This window comes from Bombus impatiens, unplaced genomic scaffold, assembly GCF_000188095.3.
Source record: "Bombus impatiens unplaced genomic scaffold, BIMP_2.2 scf_0225, whole genome shotgun sequence".
In the NCBI taxonomy this organism is placed as follows: Eukaryota; Metazoa; Arthropoda; class Insecta; order Hymenoptera; family Apidae; genus Bombus; species Bombus impatiens.
In genome coordinates this window covers 1,544,849-1,561,014 of record NT_176644.1, presented here as the reverse complement: position 1 = coordinate 1,561,014, position 16,166 = coordinate 1,544,849, and the positions used below count along the sequence as shown (strand labels likewise).

The 16,166-nt window shown below is 38.8% G+C and overlaps 1 protein-coding gene across 5 annotated transcripts; it reads right to left on the bottom strand.

Annotated features, from left to right (window-relative positions):
- Positions 1-1,082: 1,082 nt before the first annotated feature.
- Positions 1,083-14,788, bottom strand: LOC100741299 (sensory neuron membrane protein 1). Of its 5 annotated transcripts, XR_004461450.1 has the most exons (11): positions 14,675-14,788; positions 14,332-14,532; positions 13,007-13,123; positions 10,343-10,500; positions 8,263-8,462; positions 6,269-6,471; positions 5,606-5,861; positions 4,791-5,002; positions 3,870-4,096; positions 2,676-3,050; positions 1,083-2,621 (listed from the first exon to the last, which is right to left on the bottom strand). XR_004461450.1 is itself a non-coding variant. In XM_033319996.1 (9 exons), exons 1-9 carry the CDS (start codon positions 13,993-13,995, stop codon positions 2,834-2,836), a joined length of 1,743 nt encoding a protein of 580 aa, XP_033175887.1. In that variant the 5' UTR covers positions 13,996-14,096; the 3' UTR covers positions 1,083-2,833. The 5 variants fall into 5 exon arrangements, 1 of the variants encoding a protein (XP_033175887.1); XR_004461449.1 differs by lacking the exon at positions 14,675-14,788 and having other exon boundaries at positions 14,332-14,638; XR_004461448.1 differs by lacking the exons at positions 14,332-14,532; positions 14,675-14,788 and adding an exon at positions 14,117-14,319.
- Between the last annotated feature and the right edge of the window lie 1,378 nt (positions 14,789-16,166).

The window sequence follows — 16,166 nt, the reverse complement described above, 5'->3', positions numbered from 1 at the left end:
CGGTATTTGCTGTTTAGCCACTTGTAATTATGACATTTTTATAGTATGCGTGTACGACCAGCTAATGGATCATGTTGGCCAATTAACGTTAATTTATAACGCCACGTGCAGCATATTTCTTTCGGTTAAAATTATAATCGTCGTTTTCACTGTTATTGCGAGCTACGATTTTTCAAACAGATTTTTAACGAATTAAGAGGAGTTTATGCGACTTGGAGAAACGTGTTCGATGATGAAAAGAACGTCCCTCTGAAATCGCGTTGTTCATCGCTTCGTAGTTATCGATACTGCTTGCACGAGCGTACGTGTCTTTTTATAGCTTAATTACGGTTCGATGCGGCGATTAGAATTTCGTGATTGGAATTGACGTCGAAGAAAAAGGTAAATTTCAATCGCGGAAGAACGGTAAATCGATTCGTGTCCATTCGCTATAAAAATATACGCATTCGCGTAAATATCCGCGCTCTCACTATGGAAATGTAAACTGAAATAGACGAATGTTTACGCGTTGTATAATTCAGTACGTTTGTTATAAACGTTGCGTAAATATGGATTATGTCGATCGAAGATTAAAGTAGCATTTCGCTCATTGAGGAGACATTTACGAGCAAGCGGATAGAAGAAAAAAACTATCTCGTTTGCCTATTTTTATTAAAAGGATATTAAGAAAATTGTTGGTAATTGTAGTGGAATTTCATTAGCGGAAAATGTATGTCAATAATTAACGAAACGATAACGAATCATTAATGAGATTTCAATCTTTAAGCGTATTAGAATTAGATATTATGCTCAATAACTATGTTTTATAAGACGATACATCGTGATAACTTGGTGTCGTTTCTTTGTATTATAATTTCAAGTTCACAACTCTGCGATCTACAGAGTGTAGCAAATACCACAACGTTTGTTGCAACTATAATCATATTTATTTCTGAATCGTCAATTTTATTTTTTTATCGTGAAACGAACATCGTTACCAACAGCAAAAGTGTATTTGTCCAAGGTATGACAAATTAGTTGCGAACGATGGTTCTCAAATTAGTTTACTGAACGATATTTAACGAATAACAAGTATTCGAAGATACCACGTTAGAAAATATTATTTATTTATTCTTACGGTTCGATCTATGCTTCGATTACATTTCAAAGTAACGTAACATTCAGAACTAGGCGAGAAGTTCGAAGGAAACACGGTACAAGTGCCGAGATCTTCGATTCGAGAAAATCGTGAATAAAATTAATCTCCAACCGAGGAGATCTCTGTGTGTCTCTAAACATCGAAACGCAAAGATTCGAGGATTTATGCTATGTCCTGCCTACCGTTTGCAGAAAAATACGTCTGTACCGCTTTCGATCCATCCGACGATAGGAGAAACACACGGGTTTAACAACGATGCATTCGTATATTACGTTCAATATCGCAATGTATGGAAATTTCGTTCGTGTTATAGACTGCGAGAGATCGTTAAAATAATCTTTAAGAGTTAACGCATTAAGAGCTTAGGAAACTTAAACTAAATATAATCACGAATACGGTGAAACGCCGCAGGAAAGTTATTGCTGAATGAAAATTGACTTCTAGCTTGATTTAATAATTATCAATTTTTATAAAAAAAAAAAAAAAATGAATGTGCTGATCTATTCGCATAAATTACACGTTTAAAACGCTTGAGACTTGTACATACACAATACACAGGACTGCTATAGAAAGTCATACAAGTAGACCATAATATTGTCCACTAGAAATGTTTTTAATATTTATGTGCAATGTAGAAAAATATATAAGAGTGATACGTTACATTAAATGTATGTTATATCGTATATTAATTGTAATACTATCAGAATATAAGTAAGTACATGATAGGTATAAGAATTTTTATAAAGAATCGTTTGTTGTTGGCTGCAATTTCGTCAGAATTTTTTACCTTGTAAAAATACACGAAGAAAAGTAGGTATATGGGTACTCGGAGAAACGTGTTTTAACAGAAACTTACGAATAAGCTTTTCGAATTAAACGTAATTGAATAAAATAGCTATATATACGCTCGTTCTAAAGACATTAATGTATAAGAGCTGAGACTAAAAATCGAGTCTCTTACGTTCGATCGAAATATATAACATTTCCAGTCGACAATGGTTACCGTTTGTCTCTATACGATGTAACAAAGTCATTCGTAAACCTATTTATCTGGTGATTTATAGCTTACTCTAATACTCTGTGCAACAGATTGAGCAATTTTGAAGTACACGTTGTAAATTGCGACTGGACAAATGCGTTTCGTTGGTTTCGCCTTAATCGATTACAACCGCACTTATCAGAATTAGTGGCAAAAGGTAACTATCGATACACTCGTACGGAATTGTCTGGCAATACGTTAACATTATTGTACGCTGTCGTCACAAGATTTATAACTAAGAGAGGGAAAAGAATGATATTAAATATATATCGTACGTAAAAACAAAACGTCCTCGATTAATACACGATCTACAACTTCTGTACACTTCCTGAGTTTCATTAGAGTTACGTTAATATTATTAGCGAATTTGTACAAGTAGACGAGTAACGAGTATCAATGTTGTCTCTTTTCCTATGATCTGTCGTCTATGTAAAACGGACAAAACTTCGTTAAACGATATATTTTTGTACGAAGAGAATTATATAACTCGTTTCGAAACCGACCTCTTAATCTTGATATTAAAACGTTATCGCACGATGGAAATTTCGTCTAATTAACGCGATTAATTAACGCGACGTTGATTTTTCATTTATTCGACAAATTCTCTTTCTATTATACAAAGATCGTAGAGCTTGGAGATACGACTGACTAATAACTTAATTCGCGTCGAGATTAGGCGGCACCGCTGCGCTTTGTATCGTACTGATGGTCATCTGATTAGGCCATTTCTTCTCATCCTCGTTTTTTCCATTTTGTGACTGCGGAGTTACCTTCGTCACGTCCAACGACCCTTTGTCTTTGTTCTTGAAGAAAATCGCGGCAGCTGCTCCGCTCACGCAAGCGCCGCTTATTATCGTCAGCCACTTCATGAACCTATTTGACACGAACACGTAAATTATTAAACTCGTTACATCGAAACACGATTGAAACGCCATTAGAACAATCCCACGCTTTCTTTTTTTCATCGTCCGTGATCCTGTCGTATCGTTAATATCGTTTGCATGCTGACTACCGGCATACTCTGTGCAATTTCCAGTTAAATCTTAACACTTTGCGGACTGCGGACGCGAATTCGCGTCTTACGTACTTTATGCGCTATCCTACAAACATTTCAACTATTGTTAAATAAAACAGTAAAGAAAAGAAAAGCAATGGATGCTATAATGGAAACGTTGTGAATGTGTTTTTACGTTACACACTTGGATAGTACGAAAACGTTGTCAATATGTTAGATATAATATCAACCATGAAAGTTCGTTCTGTTTTTAAGAAATTTAACGAAACGATAAATTTTGCTCGGTCACCTCACCATCGGGTAAATTGTTTTCAAGCGTATCACGCTGAAAAACGTTACCAGAAGTATCTTTAAACGTGCTCGTTGATTTTTGATAAAATATTACGCTCGTTGAATGCCGCTCCGGAAGCGTTCCGATTTTTGAGGAATTTCACGAAACGATAAATTTTGCTCGGTCACCTCTCCATCGGCCAAATTGTTTTCAAACGTATCACGCTGAAAAACGTTACCAGAAATATCTTTAAACGTGCTCGTTGATTTTTAATAAAATATTACACTCGTTGAACGATGCTCTGATTAATCTATATAACTCGTACTATAAATGATCGTATTATGAATTATAAACGGTTTGTCACTTACTTTGCACTTTCCTAAAACTCTCGTCGAAAGTTACTCACCCGATTATGCTTATCATCTTGAACACCATCTTCAGCTTCGCCAGAAACTCACCGCCGAGCTCTATTCCCTCCTCGACCCAGAAGAATGGAAATAAGCACTCTGGGAAGTTCTTCATTAGCTTGAATTTTTCAACCTTGTTAAGGAACATATTGAACTGTAGCCTCTTGCGTGCAATTAAAGGAGTGGCTGTCATTGGTTCGAAGTCCATGTTAATGCCGTGCTTTTCCTGCAAAAGGAAACAGTGTAAGAAACGTAATACGTATTTTCTTTTTCTTTATCTTTACATACAGTCGCTCGCGAAAGTATTCGTACACTTCTGAAAATCCGTTAAGAATATCTGACGCGCGTTGTAAAGAAGATTTTGAAACTTCATCGACACTGTAACGATAGTCGACCATCGCGCAAACTTCGGCAAAGTTTCAGACGAATCCGAAAATGCACACAGAAGCCACGATATCCGGATATTTCCTGTACAGTTGTCCATATAGCTAGTTAACTATATAGCTATAAAACTACGATTGTCAGCTAGCTCCGGTGTATAACAAATTTAATCGTTTCTGTCTCGATAATGGAAGACGCGAAACACGCAAGTTCGTAGCGCTTTTTACGTGCAACCTGTTCATTCGATAAATAACAAAAGAAGACTCGTTTGAAGATCGTAGAGTAGTACAGTAAATCGTACAGAGAGTATAACACGACCTCGACGCAATACAATTTTTGTTCGACACATTTTTTTCTAACATTCGTGTTTTTCCAGACATTCCAGCGTTTCGAGTTAAACCGGGCGGCACGTTGTACGCTCAGCGATATCGGTAATCAGCGTAGGTCAAAATTAATTAGAGATACGGATTTTTAAAACGAAAATACGTCGACGCTGTCGCTCGTCGAGGATAACGAGAGTAAGAATTACAAATACGTGCTTCGTCGGGATGAAGTCCATCGACCATTTCCAGATATTTTTCCTCCGACCCAAGCAAATGTGGTAGAGAAGCGATAAGTGGCACGCCTACACACTTGGTCAAGTCCATAAGGTTTTTCGTTAGACAATTATCTGGCGCGGGACAAAAACACTTTTCCTCGGGATTTGTGCTCATATCGCCCAAATCAGCCTTGTAGTGGTAAGTGTTGATGCCTGTAAAACGAATTTTCCATTTAGTAATAATAATCGAAAGAAGCGTTTCTGTGCTAATCTACGCGAAAATCTTCGAAACCAGGTGTCCACGATTTTACTCTATGTACTCGACTTGCTTCGTCTCACGTGGATTCACCGCGTTGTCGATCACACTACAATTATCGAGACACCTTGTATTACACGCGGCACACGAAATACTCAAAATAAGACGCATAACGATTTTTCTGCTCGGCTCTTACCCTTTTTCTTTACAAATTTTCCATAGAAACGTACTTGCACGAACATTCGCAGTCTCCTTGCAACTGCACTGCGAGCTTTTACGAATGTTAAGCAACGTGCAAAAGTACAGCATGGCGTTTGTTACGACTAGCGTTTACAAGAAATTTGGAGGTTAATGCGTGCAATGAAATAACCGTACGTTTTTCATCTATGCCTACGTGGAAGACATCCAAGTTATAGTTACTCGTTATAATATTTAATACGCGAAACAACTCTTTCTTTTTTACTTACATTACACCTTTTTAATTCATAGTCGTAAAAATAGAAATTTGAATAAAGATCCGCGGTCTATCTGCAGCTACTTTTACTTGTCAAGGAATTCACCTGCGACTTTGGTCTTGTGGTCGAACCGAGCCGACAAACTTCTACAAATATCCGGCGAGTACGACACGATATCGTCCTGTTCCGTGAGCAACGGCGCGAAGATGGTGGAATCCGTGCCATTGAACTCGTTGCAATGGTCCTCGGTCCAAATGTCCAACTCTGGCTTTCCATTCACCTCGGTCACTTTTCCGACGTCTTTCCAGTACTTCACTCCCCGTAACACTCGTATACGGTCAGGAAGAACTGTACCGTTTTTCTAAAAAAGAAAAAAAAGATCGATCACAGTGTTACAGATTGATGAAACAGTAACAGGATACCAAACATCCTGCAGGCTACAGACAATAGCCACAATAGTGTCCGAAAGCCAGGAGACAACATCATATCTAGAGTCAGAATTCCTCAGCTTACTTGCGAAAGCTTACAAAGCAACGCAACTGACGCAAGATACTTTAGTACTAAATGACAAATTACTGCTCAAATAATGAGAAAGATCGTCGGCGACAAAAAGCAGATTAATAGGCTATCGGTCGGTAAGCATCGGCGACAAAAAGCCGATTAATAGACTATCGGTCGATAAAGTGTTAAGAGTAGAGACGAACGCGTAATAACGAGATACACAGGATAAGCCGCAACCTCGTACACGTTATACGTATGTGTACGTACTGGGCCAAAAAGGGAGAACAGGTAGCGTCCGGGCCCATCGGGTAACAAAGCGTCTTCCCTTTCTTTCAAAACATTGCAGATTGCGCTCGAAGCGAAGTCCTTCCCCGTGCAGTCCAGAGGCACACCATCGAACAGTATCTCCCTTGCTTTTGCTCTTACGAATACAGAACTTGGTTTCTTGAAGATATTGTCCACAGCCTTATCTGCGGATGTGAATTACGAACATTCGTACAATAATGTTTAGTAGAAGATCGAAGAGCGTTCGTAGAAAACACCGTGTAAGTGAGAAGAAACAAATTTTCCAGGAGAAAAAGAAACCTTACGCGTATGCAATGTAGTCTAGGTTCGTGAGAAAGAGGAGCGCGTATCGTCTCTTTGCTGTTATTTGCGAAGAAAATACAATGTTCCTTTCGGTTGGACAGATGGTGTGTAGACAAAAGCCAGGAAACGATCGAGCAATTATTTATCGATGTTTATAGTTAATGTTGTTATTTCTGTATTTAGAGGTAGGATCATAATAGCTATTATTTTATTCTTTGGATAAATCTATCACACCCTTCTGAGCCGAAAAACCTTTATTGCATTTTCTTACATGGACTAGGGATAAAAACAAAAGAACACCTTAAATCTATCGATTAAATCTATCGATTGTGTCTAGAACTATTTTCTAGTTACTATTTATTGTAACTAGCGCGTCTGCATATGGCGAGCGTAAACTCACGTTGTCATTTTCAACGGTTAATTTAGGAAAGGAAATTGCACTTAGATTCTACACCACGGTGTTCTCATTGCAACGTGGAGAACATTCTTCGACGAGTGATGGAATTTTTCAATTTTGACGCTTACGGTGTCTTCTACGACCGCCCTGAACGATGTATGTTAATGTTTCTTGTTTAATACGATCATGGCAATTGCAACGCTCACAGCAATTGTACTAGGTCGTCCGAAAATTTCTTTCGTTTTATGAGGAAATGATAGATGCACAACGTTTTTCCTTTTATATCATTTTATCGAATTATGTATTCAATAGAACAAGCGATATTTAGTATATTATACTAAATACAATAAACTACAACTGGATATCACAACTTATAAAAGGAAAGGAACCTAATACGATATTCGTCACGAGTATTTCGTGGTAAGAGATCGAAATATATATCGAGCAACGATTAGAAATACAAAAACATATATTCTCTTAGAAAAATATTCTACTTGCACCTGGACCTGTAGCTTTCGCTACAATTTTTCGCGAACGCTTCAATTTTGCAACCCTATGCCGGAGAAGCGTGTGTGGAAAGCTTCGCGCGAAAGACATCTGCGGAAAAGTATACAAGCAAACGAAAAGAATGGAGTACACGAGGCGTTAGGCGAATAGATTGATCCGTTCGTTCAAGGAGAAGGTAAGTAACTTATCGTTAGCCATAAGTAAAACGTTTCTCGCGACCCTCTTTCGCTTTTAAATCATCGCGTCGTTTCATTCTTGTGTATTTCTAGCTAAGGCCAAGCCGACCTTTACTTTTGGATCGAAACGAACGAACGTTCGATTTAATGCACGAGACGGAATTTTAAAGACGCCGCTTCCCGTAACAAACGGATCCCCACGCGTTTTCACGCTTTTTATTTACGCGCTACATGTGTTACCCGAAAGCTTTTGGACGTTTCACTGACGCCGTAACGACGCTCAACTATGGCGATTATATCGTGCCAGTAAATTAGAAATATATAAAATACAATTTTTAAAGAGTATGCAAATTTCTCACGGATGATACAAATATTCGAACGAGCGTTCGATTTGTTTGCTTGATTTGTTTGTTATAATAAATAACTCGTTTTTAACGTGGTATTTGTTATAGGCTGAGGATGATCGTTGCTATTTGCTTACTATGAAAACCGAAAACGATCCGATTCGCCTCGACCTACTCTACGTATGTTGACAATATGGTGGATCGTGCGCTGGATCTTCAACGGTTAAGAAAGATATGATCAACACTTACTGAGAATTCCAATTGCAGCTGGTTGTTGTTCAAGAGTAAGTTTGACCATGCTGAGAATAAGAACATGAGGAAAGACCAGCTCCTCCTCGCCGGTCAATGGGCTGCTCAACGACGGATTGTAAAACCAAGTTGCTTTCAAGTTGTACTCTAAACTATCGTCTTCTTCTCGATCGACCATATTTACTTTGTGTTTATATTCGCTGAAGAAGAGACACATTTTTTAATTCGCTGTATTCGGATAAAATTGACCGTATACGCGTGCCATACTCGCGACGATAAATGTACTCGAGCGAATGTCGATTAAATTAACACTAGAACTAGCGATAGTTAACACGAAGCTATTTCTACGAAAACCAGTGAAAACAACTGGTCTTTAAAAAACACGCAATAATAGAATATTTTTATATTTATCGATTTATTACTTTCTCACAGAAAGAATTCCACGTTACGTAGTACATTTTTGGTATTATTAATCCATCCGGAATCCCTAAACGAGGGTTGACACGTTTATAAAATTGTAGAACCAATCATTTCGACTACTGTGGTATTTCTAGTATTAACATGTAGCGATCTAGCGATGGATCCGCAATTTTCCTGATAACCGATATCGTCGTATCAAACGATACGTGGTGAAAATTTGAAAAACGCGTGGCAAGTTGTACGAAACGAGGAACCTGGTTAATTGAGGTTCGATAAACAGATCGCAGGATCTTTTTACGCTTTGACGAGTACCAGTGATTTTCACTGGCATTGGTACAAGTAGCCTCGATACAAAATTATTTCCAGTTTGAATACATAAAAAGGAAAATAAAATTCATTATATTATTCTTTTAGTCATCGTTGCGGAAGTCATTACATCATCGAGAAAAAAAATATAACATGAAGTAGGAATTTTAAAATAAAATTGTAAAATCTGTCAATTTGACTGCTGTGCTAGTTCCAGCGTTAGCATCTAGCGATTTGGCGATCGATACGCAATTTTCCTGATAACCGATATCGTCGTATCGAACGATACGCGATGAAAATTTGAAAAACACGTGGGAAGTTGTACGAAACGAGGAACCTGGTTAATTGAGGTTCGATAAACAGATCGCAGGATCTTTTTACGCTTTGACGAGTACCAGTGATTTTCACTGGCATTGGTACAAGTAGCCTCGATACAAAATTATTTCCAGTTTGAATACATAAAAAGGAAAATAAAATTCATTATATTATTCTTTTAGTCATCGTTGCGGAAGTCATTACATCATCGAGAAAAAAAATATAACATGAAGTAGGAATTTTAAAATAAAATTGTAAAACCATTCGATTTGACTACTGTGCTAGTTCTAGTGTTAATCGACGATTTGTGACAACTAGCAATGTGAGCAAATTCGATACGTACAGTCAGGAAGAAACATAAGTAAACAGTCAGCTTGTGGATTTGTATTTGTTTGTTATATGTCGTCCTATGGGTCGCTCGGAAGATTCGTTCAGATTTTTAAGGAAATTCGGTCGACGCGAAACATCGTATGGAAAAGTTCTTCGCCGAAAAACCTGAGAAGTTCTGGAAGCATGGTATACTCGACTCGTTGCGTGAAAGATGAGAAAACGTTGAACCGAATCCCGCCATACACAATTCGATAAACGTGTGTCGAATCGGAGCGTAAATCGGAACGATCTTTCCAAGCGATCCATAGGACGATATATAACAAATAAAACTTGAGAATGTAACAGTACCGATTCCATTATTGTCCTTGTCCAACTATTCTCAACGACTGTACGTTCTTATAGACCCGAATCGCATCCGATAGCCAAGATTCGCTTTGTAAATTTCGTTAAGTTTCTAACATCGAAGATACGACGATTCTCGTTCGTCGCACCGGTCAAGTATTCTGTCTGTACAAGTTGATTTCGAGCCTCGCGAGTTAATTAAATAATACGACTACTTGTATTAACTCGCGAGCCTCCACTTACAGCTACGTACTTGGAATTTCGAGCAAATCGTAGACCCACGTTAATACACGCTAAGAGATAATACGCGAAGATAGAGATAGATTGCAGAGTTCTGTGTGGCTGAAACGATCCTCGACATACTCACTCGTAGAAAAATGGTCCTACTTCTTCGAGGATTGGCTTCTCGCCTGCTGTAATTTCTGTAGGATTCGTCACGTTGAAAAGGTAGATCTTGAAGTCCAATGGAACAGGAAAGGTGGACCATAACTCGCGCATCTCGGTATCAGGTTTCAACGTTACTTGCTGTCGATCATTTTGTTAATTAATGTCACGTACGAACGAAATACTACCAACTTCTATACGTTCGATGAAAAACTATGTAAGCACACGTGTGTGTAAACTACCACTGATGTACAGAGTGTATCGCGACGTGCGAGACTCGTTTCACGAGCGGACAGAAGGCACGCGATACGATGAGAAAATGTTCGTACGAGCAACGCCTTCTGTCCGACCTTCTTTAAAAATTGTAGCCGTATTCGCGTCTCGATAACCCGCAACTGTTTGCTTCGCCTTTGCGGAAGCTGCTCGTCGAAGTGGCTATCCGCGTTATTCTACGCTGGAATTTTTGAACATCGCCAAATTCTTCGACGAGCTTCGAAACACCGAATTGACTGCGATTTTGAAACATCGTCGTATAGGAGGTGGCACGTTCGTGCGAACTTTCTTCGTCGTATTTCTGCCTCCTGTTACGATGCACGTGTTACGATATATTTTGTACAAACTGCGGATGACTCATTTCGTCGTGGAGATTAGTATCTTTAAAGTCAGCCTTCACAGACGTTGCATCGGAACACACGTTTTATAAAATACCTGTCTTCGCGTTACGTTTACCATATTTCCTAAATATCTCTGAAATTTCGTTCCTCGAGGCGATAGGAAATTCGTTTGCCGGTTGTATGTACTTCTGTTGCAAAGAAGAAAAATCCCCATAATAAATATACATACACGTACGTATAACATCCTGGGGCCTCTGTAGAATTGCTCGAGGGATATTTCAAAAAATTGAGAAATACGACTAGCTCGAATTCACAAAATGTCCAACCTGCGTCACCGTCAGTGATCCGCGACCCGTCGTTCGCGTACAGAACAAAGTGGAAACTTAGTCATTCGATATAATGTTTCGCGTTATCCAATTAAACGACGGATAGACAATTATTACCCGCGGACATAACGTTTTATCACGATTCTTGGCGTGCTACCGTCATGTCATTGACGTTCGTGTGCTACTTTATTCCACGTTGCTTCGCCGAAACTCCTCGTTACTCGGAACAGAAGAGAAATCAGACGGAGAATATTCGTTCCATCGTTTCCCATTTATTCCTCCATGCGGAATCGCCGCTGATTTGTAGCGTATAAAAATACCGGGACACTCTGTATATCGATGTAACAAACAGCAACATGTAACGTTATACGATAATACGATAAACGTATAATATTAATATGTCTATCGTTAACGTTATTATTATGTTCCATTGTATCGTATTGTATCGTAATTCTTTATCCTATCGAGGCTATTGCGTCTGTTACAGTCTTTTCTCGATGAACTAAAAAAGTTGGTGAAAAAGTTTATTGAAATAATTGTTACAGCACCTTACAGTTTATTTGTTCTTTTTATAAAACATTTTTTCTTTAAACCCGTCAAAATGTTTAATTTCGTGCTATTTTCTGCCTTTTTTTTTTAGTTCATCGAGAAGAAAAATATATGATAATTTAATCCTCTTTTGGTTTTTTGTTCCAGTCAAGAATCACGAGGTGGATCTTTCCCACCGATTGAAAACTGCAGCCCATGAAATAGGCTTGGAAAACTGTTCTAACTTCTTTTTCTACTTAAAAAAAAATCTTTTTGTATTCGTTGAGTATATATGAAACCATACCTGAAAATTCAATAACTTGATTTCTTTCTTTCTCTTTAAAAAAAAAAAAAAAAAATAGCAAAAAGATGCTGCTTTGGAACATTCCAATCCAGGACAATCCCTTAATTTATTGCTTCAAGATGAATCTTAATCTCTCATTTGTCTAAATACCGCTATATCCTGGTATAACGCGTTAACGATATTGTACAGATCGGTATGTACATTGACGTTTAATGAGGGAAAAAATTTCAGGAACAACAGTAACGAGAGCCGTGGCAACTGTGACGTGGAAACAACGATACACGCACAACGTGGACAAATTATGTAAAATTAAAAAAATACAGGATCGGGCTAACGAAAAGAAACAAAGGGCAACGACAATTATTCCGAGTGAGATGCGGCTTTGTTCTTGAAACGGCGATGGCAGGTAAAAACTGGACGTGTAATGGTAACGGTGTGTGCGAACGCGTACTTCATAGATAACGTTCGTTCATCGATTGTAATTTCCAACAGAGATAAAAGGGAAGAAAACCGTCATTTAATGTGTACGCGACGAGGGATCACCTGGCAACGTGAAACAATACCAAAGTGTGTTAAAATACGCGTGCAACCGGTGTGTAATTAGTATGATTTACATTATATTGCATATACACTGTATTTACACTATACACCTCGTTGGTAAGTATTGGCTTGGCAACTAAGTGCCAATTTTAATTTTCTCCATACCACCTATTGACAAAATCCGCAATCACTTACGTGCCAAGCCAATAATTACAACGCTTACGAGAACTTAAGTACGTCCTTAGGAAATCAGAAGAATCTTGGACTGTAAATTTTGCTTCCTACAGGTGCGTGAATAATCGGCAGATTGCCAGAGATGCTTGGCCACTACTCACGTTTTTGATCTTCCACTTCAAGAAGGGTGGGAAAACGATCGCACAGAACACAACTCCAAAGGCGAACAGAGAGCCACCGATGATTCCCAGTTTCTTCGGCTTTATCATAGTAACACGCTGCAACAATCACGGTTAGCCATATAAGTCGAGTTTGTCGATGAAACCCTATGGCGATAAGTCGGCCGATGTACGTGGATTAACGTCAATAACGGAAACACAAAATGTAGGCAAAATACAGCGAAACGATAACTATGACGCGTAAGCGAGTAATAAGTTTCCGTTCGAACCTTCGATATACCATAAATATAAACTGAGAAAGTTTGCGAACTCGAGCATGAATAGTTTATATATAGTTGCTATACCACGGCAGAAGCGAAAACACTTGTTCTTCGATCGGCGCTGGTGAAAATGAAGATGAAGAACAGAAAATGACGAAGGAAACGAAGGAAGAAAATTAATGCGACGAAGAAACGAGAACCTGATGTTCGTCAGAACGCGGGAAAGTGAGTAAAAGCGACGAAGGAGAAGAGATCTAGCGTTTCTCGACGCGTGGATCGATCATCTTTGTCGAATAACCATAGGAAACAATAAATAAGTAAATGGCAATGTGATTTTCGTTTCGTAGAGATCGAACTATAGAAAAAGAAGAGAAAAAAGTGACAAAGAAACGCGTGGATTTCGATCGATAGAAAGAAGAATATAAATAAAATACCAACAAAAAGAAAACAAAAGAAAAAGAGAGAAGTTAACGTATTTTTATCGAATGTCGAAGAAACGCGATCTCAAAGACCGATAAAAATTCTAAAAACCCGGTTATTCGATGAAGTTGTGGAAACCTTGTGTCCGGTCGGAGCACGCAGCGTTTCGTGAAGCTTTCGTCCGGTCGTTAAAAACGAAAGTAGACCCAAAAGCGACGAGTACCAGGTAACCTTAACGCCTCGACGAAAGACACGAGCGGCAAAATCATGCGCGAGAGGCTTCAGACGCATTCCTTTGAAAATCTTCGAAAAATCCTCGTCTATCTACTTCGAGCGTCGAACGAATATCGCGAATTTCTATGTATTTTCCAATCTAACGATCGCAAGATTGCTTCGTTATCATCGAACGAACCATCTAACTACGTCTTCTTTCCAACGTTATAAGTATTTTTTTTTTTTTTTTTAGAAACATTCTTCTCCTTTCAGTACGATACTTTTGATTTAAATAGCGTCCTTTAAAAGTAATCCTTTCAGGTTCCTTTCCTTTTCGACGAATCCTTCGTGGATTTAAGTATTATCACTGTTCGACACGACGACGACGAGAGCTTCTCGAGCTTATTCGCACACCTTGTAATGACCGAGCTAGTGGATACGATGTCGACTGGCCGATCGAGAAGAGTACGAGAGGTCGACCGGCTTCCTCGTCCTGTGCCGTTGATCTTCGAGTGTTCGCGTGAACTGACGGTTTCGAGCTTCGTCGTCGAACGACGGCGACACCGGCAAAACGCCCACTCCTGCGTCACCACGTACAACCGATTTTCGCGCTACCTGTGCGAGAGTGGTAGCTGATCAGAGTTCTTTGGTTAAACAGATGTCTATCTCTTCTATCGCCTATTTCTTCTCTTTCTTCTATTTCTCCTTCCATTTTCTCGCACTTGTTTCTCGCTATTCTCTCCTTATCCATACGAACCTACAATATATCGTTCGATCTCATTTTCCTCGCATTCTCCTCTTTCCTAAAGTTCACTCCGGCATACGAAGACTATGGAAAGTATCAGCCGCCTTATTCTCGGACGCGTATCCTCATTTTCCAACCGAGCGCTTTTCCATCGTCTTCTACGCTTCTTTTTCCAATCGGTTTAATCTTCACGAATCTGAAAATCTGCAAATTTTCCTAGTTACGCGAAAGCATACCGATTAGCCATACTAATTAATTAGCGTGTAAATGATATTACAGTTTCGTTTCAACATTGCTCGCGTCTCGTCTCTTCGTTCCTCCACCTGCATTTTTACAAAACACCAGGGGAGCGCTGAAACGGAATAAACGACAGAATAAATGCAACGACCCGTCGATACTCTCTGTAGCCACTGTGCATGCTTTTTTACGACTTTGCTACGTACCGTTTTTTTACGATAATATGGTACAACTTTGGAAACGTAACGGGACAAACATGCAGATTCTCTTGTATTGTAAAGTTTCGCAAAATTTCACGCAAACGAGGATCGGTACAACGGATAATATTATATTAGCGTGGCATCCGTGTCGCACGAAGACGAAAAGATTTTCGTGTTAGTTCTGACATTTTGATTTTGCCTCGTGAAAGAAGTGGAGTTGGTCGATGTACTTCGGATTCTGTTGACGATATTATTTTCGATTTGCGAAGAGGCACGTGGCATAAGGTCGATCGTCAATTACATCGAACGATTTTATCGAACGTTAAAATTACCGATCGTTTCGCTTGGAAATTTTGCGACCTGATTTACGAACGAAGAAAAATTATTCTTTCTCTGTATTTTCTTATGCTGCGTCCAAATCGATTGAAACTGTCCTCCGGCTGTTTCGTCTTCCATACAACAACCAGATATTGTGAAATTAGATATTTTTGCTTAGTTAATGGTCACACGATGTATAAAAGAAAGTCTGCTCGACAGTGGTGTGCATGATCGTAAAAGTAAACGATGAAAACAGAAATACGTTCAACTCGGGGAAAAGTGTGCGATGCTAACAATAGCGTGATATCTTCAAAACATTTTTAAATTATTACGCAACGATGAAATTATTAAGACACGCTTTACGCATCATTCGACAAGATATCGTCTTTCGCGCAATTCATTTTCTGTAAGAAATAAACTACGATCGGATAAGTTAATTGTACGCGTTACGAAACAACGTGTTATATCGTTACACGTAAAACCATTGCTTCGCTTGCGTTTTCACAATTTTATTCTTCGGGTGTGGTTCTTCTCGGGTTCTTTGACAGGTTGACGTTGTTGAAATTGTTAATTTCAAACGAAACATAAAATCGAGTTGACAAATTTCAATCTCTCAACCATCAGTCTCCGAATATCGCTTTCCAACAGATTCCACGTCGAGTCCACAGGGTCGATTTTATAATAAAAAGATTTCTACGGAATAAAAGTTTGAAACTGAAACAATTTTTCTAGTAAAATTGTACGCTTTG

What these genes read in the sequence shown, in the direction of transcription:
- LOC100741299 (XM_033319996.1), bottom strand. Translation starts at nt 13,995, where the DNA reads ATGCGTCTGAAGCCTCTCGCGCATGATTTTGCCGCTCGTGTCTTTCGT. An exon ending in GTGCTCCGACCGGACACAAG is followed by an intron (nt 13,124 to 13,842) that starts GTTTCCACAACT and finishes TGATTGTTGCAG; the next exon opens with CGTGTTACTATGATAAAGCC. An exon ending in TGTTCTCCCTTTTTGGCCCA is followed by an intron (nt 5,862 to 6,268) that starts GTACGTACACAT and finishes TTTCTTTTTTAG; the next exon opens with AAAAACGGTACAGTTCTTCC.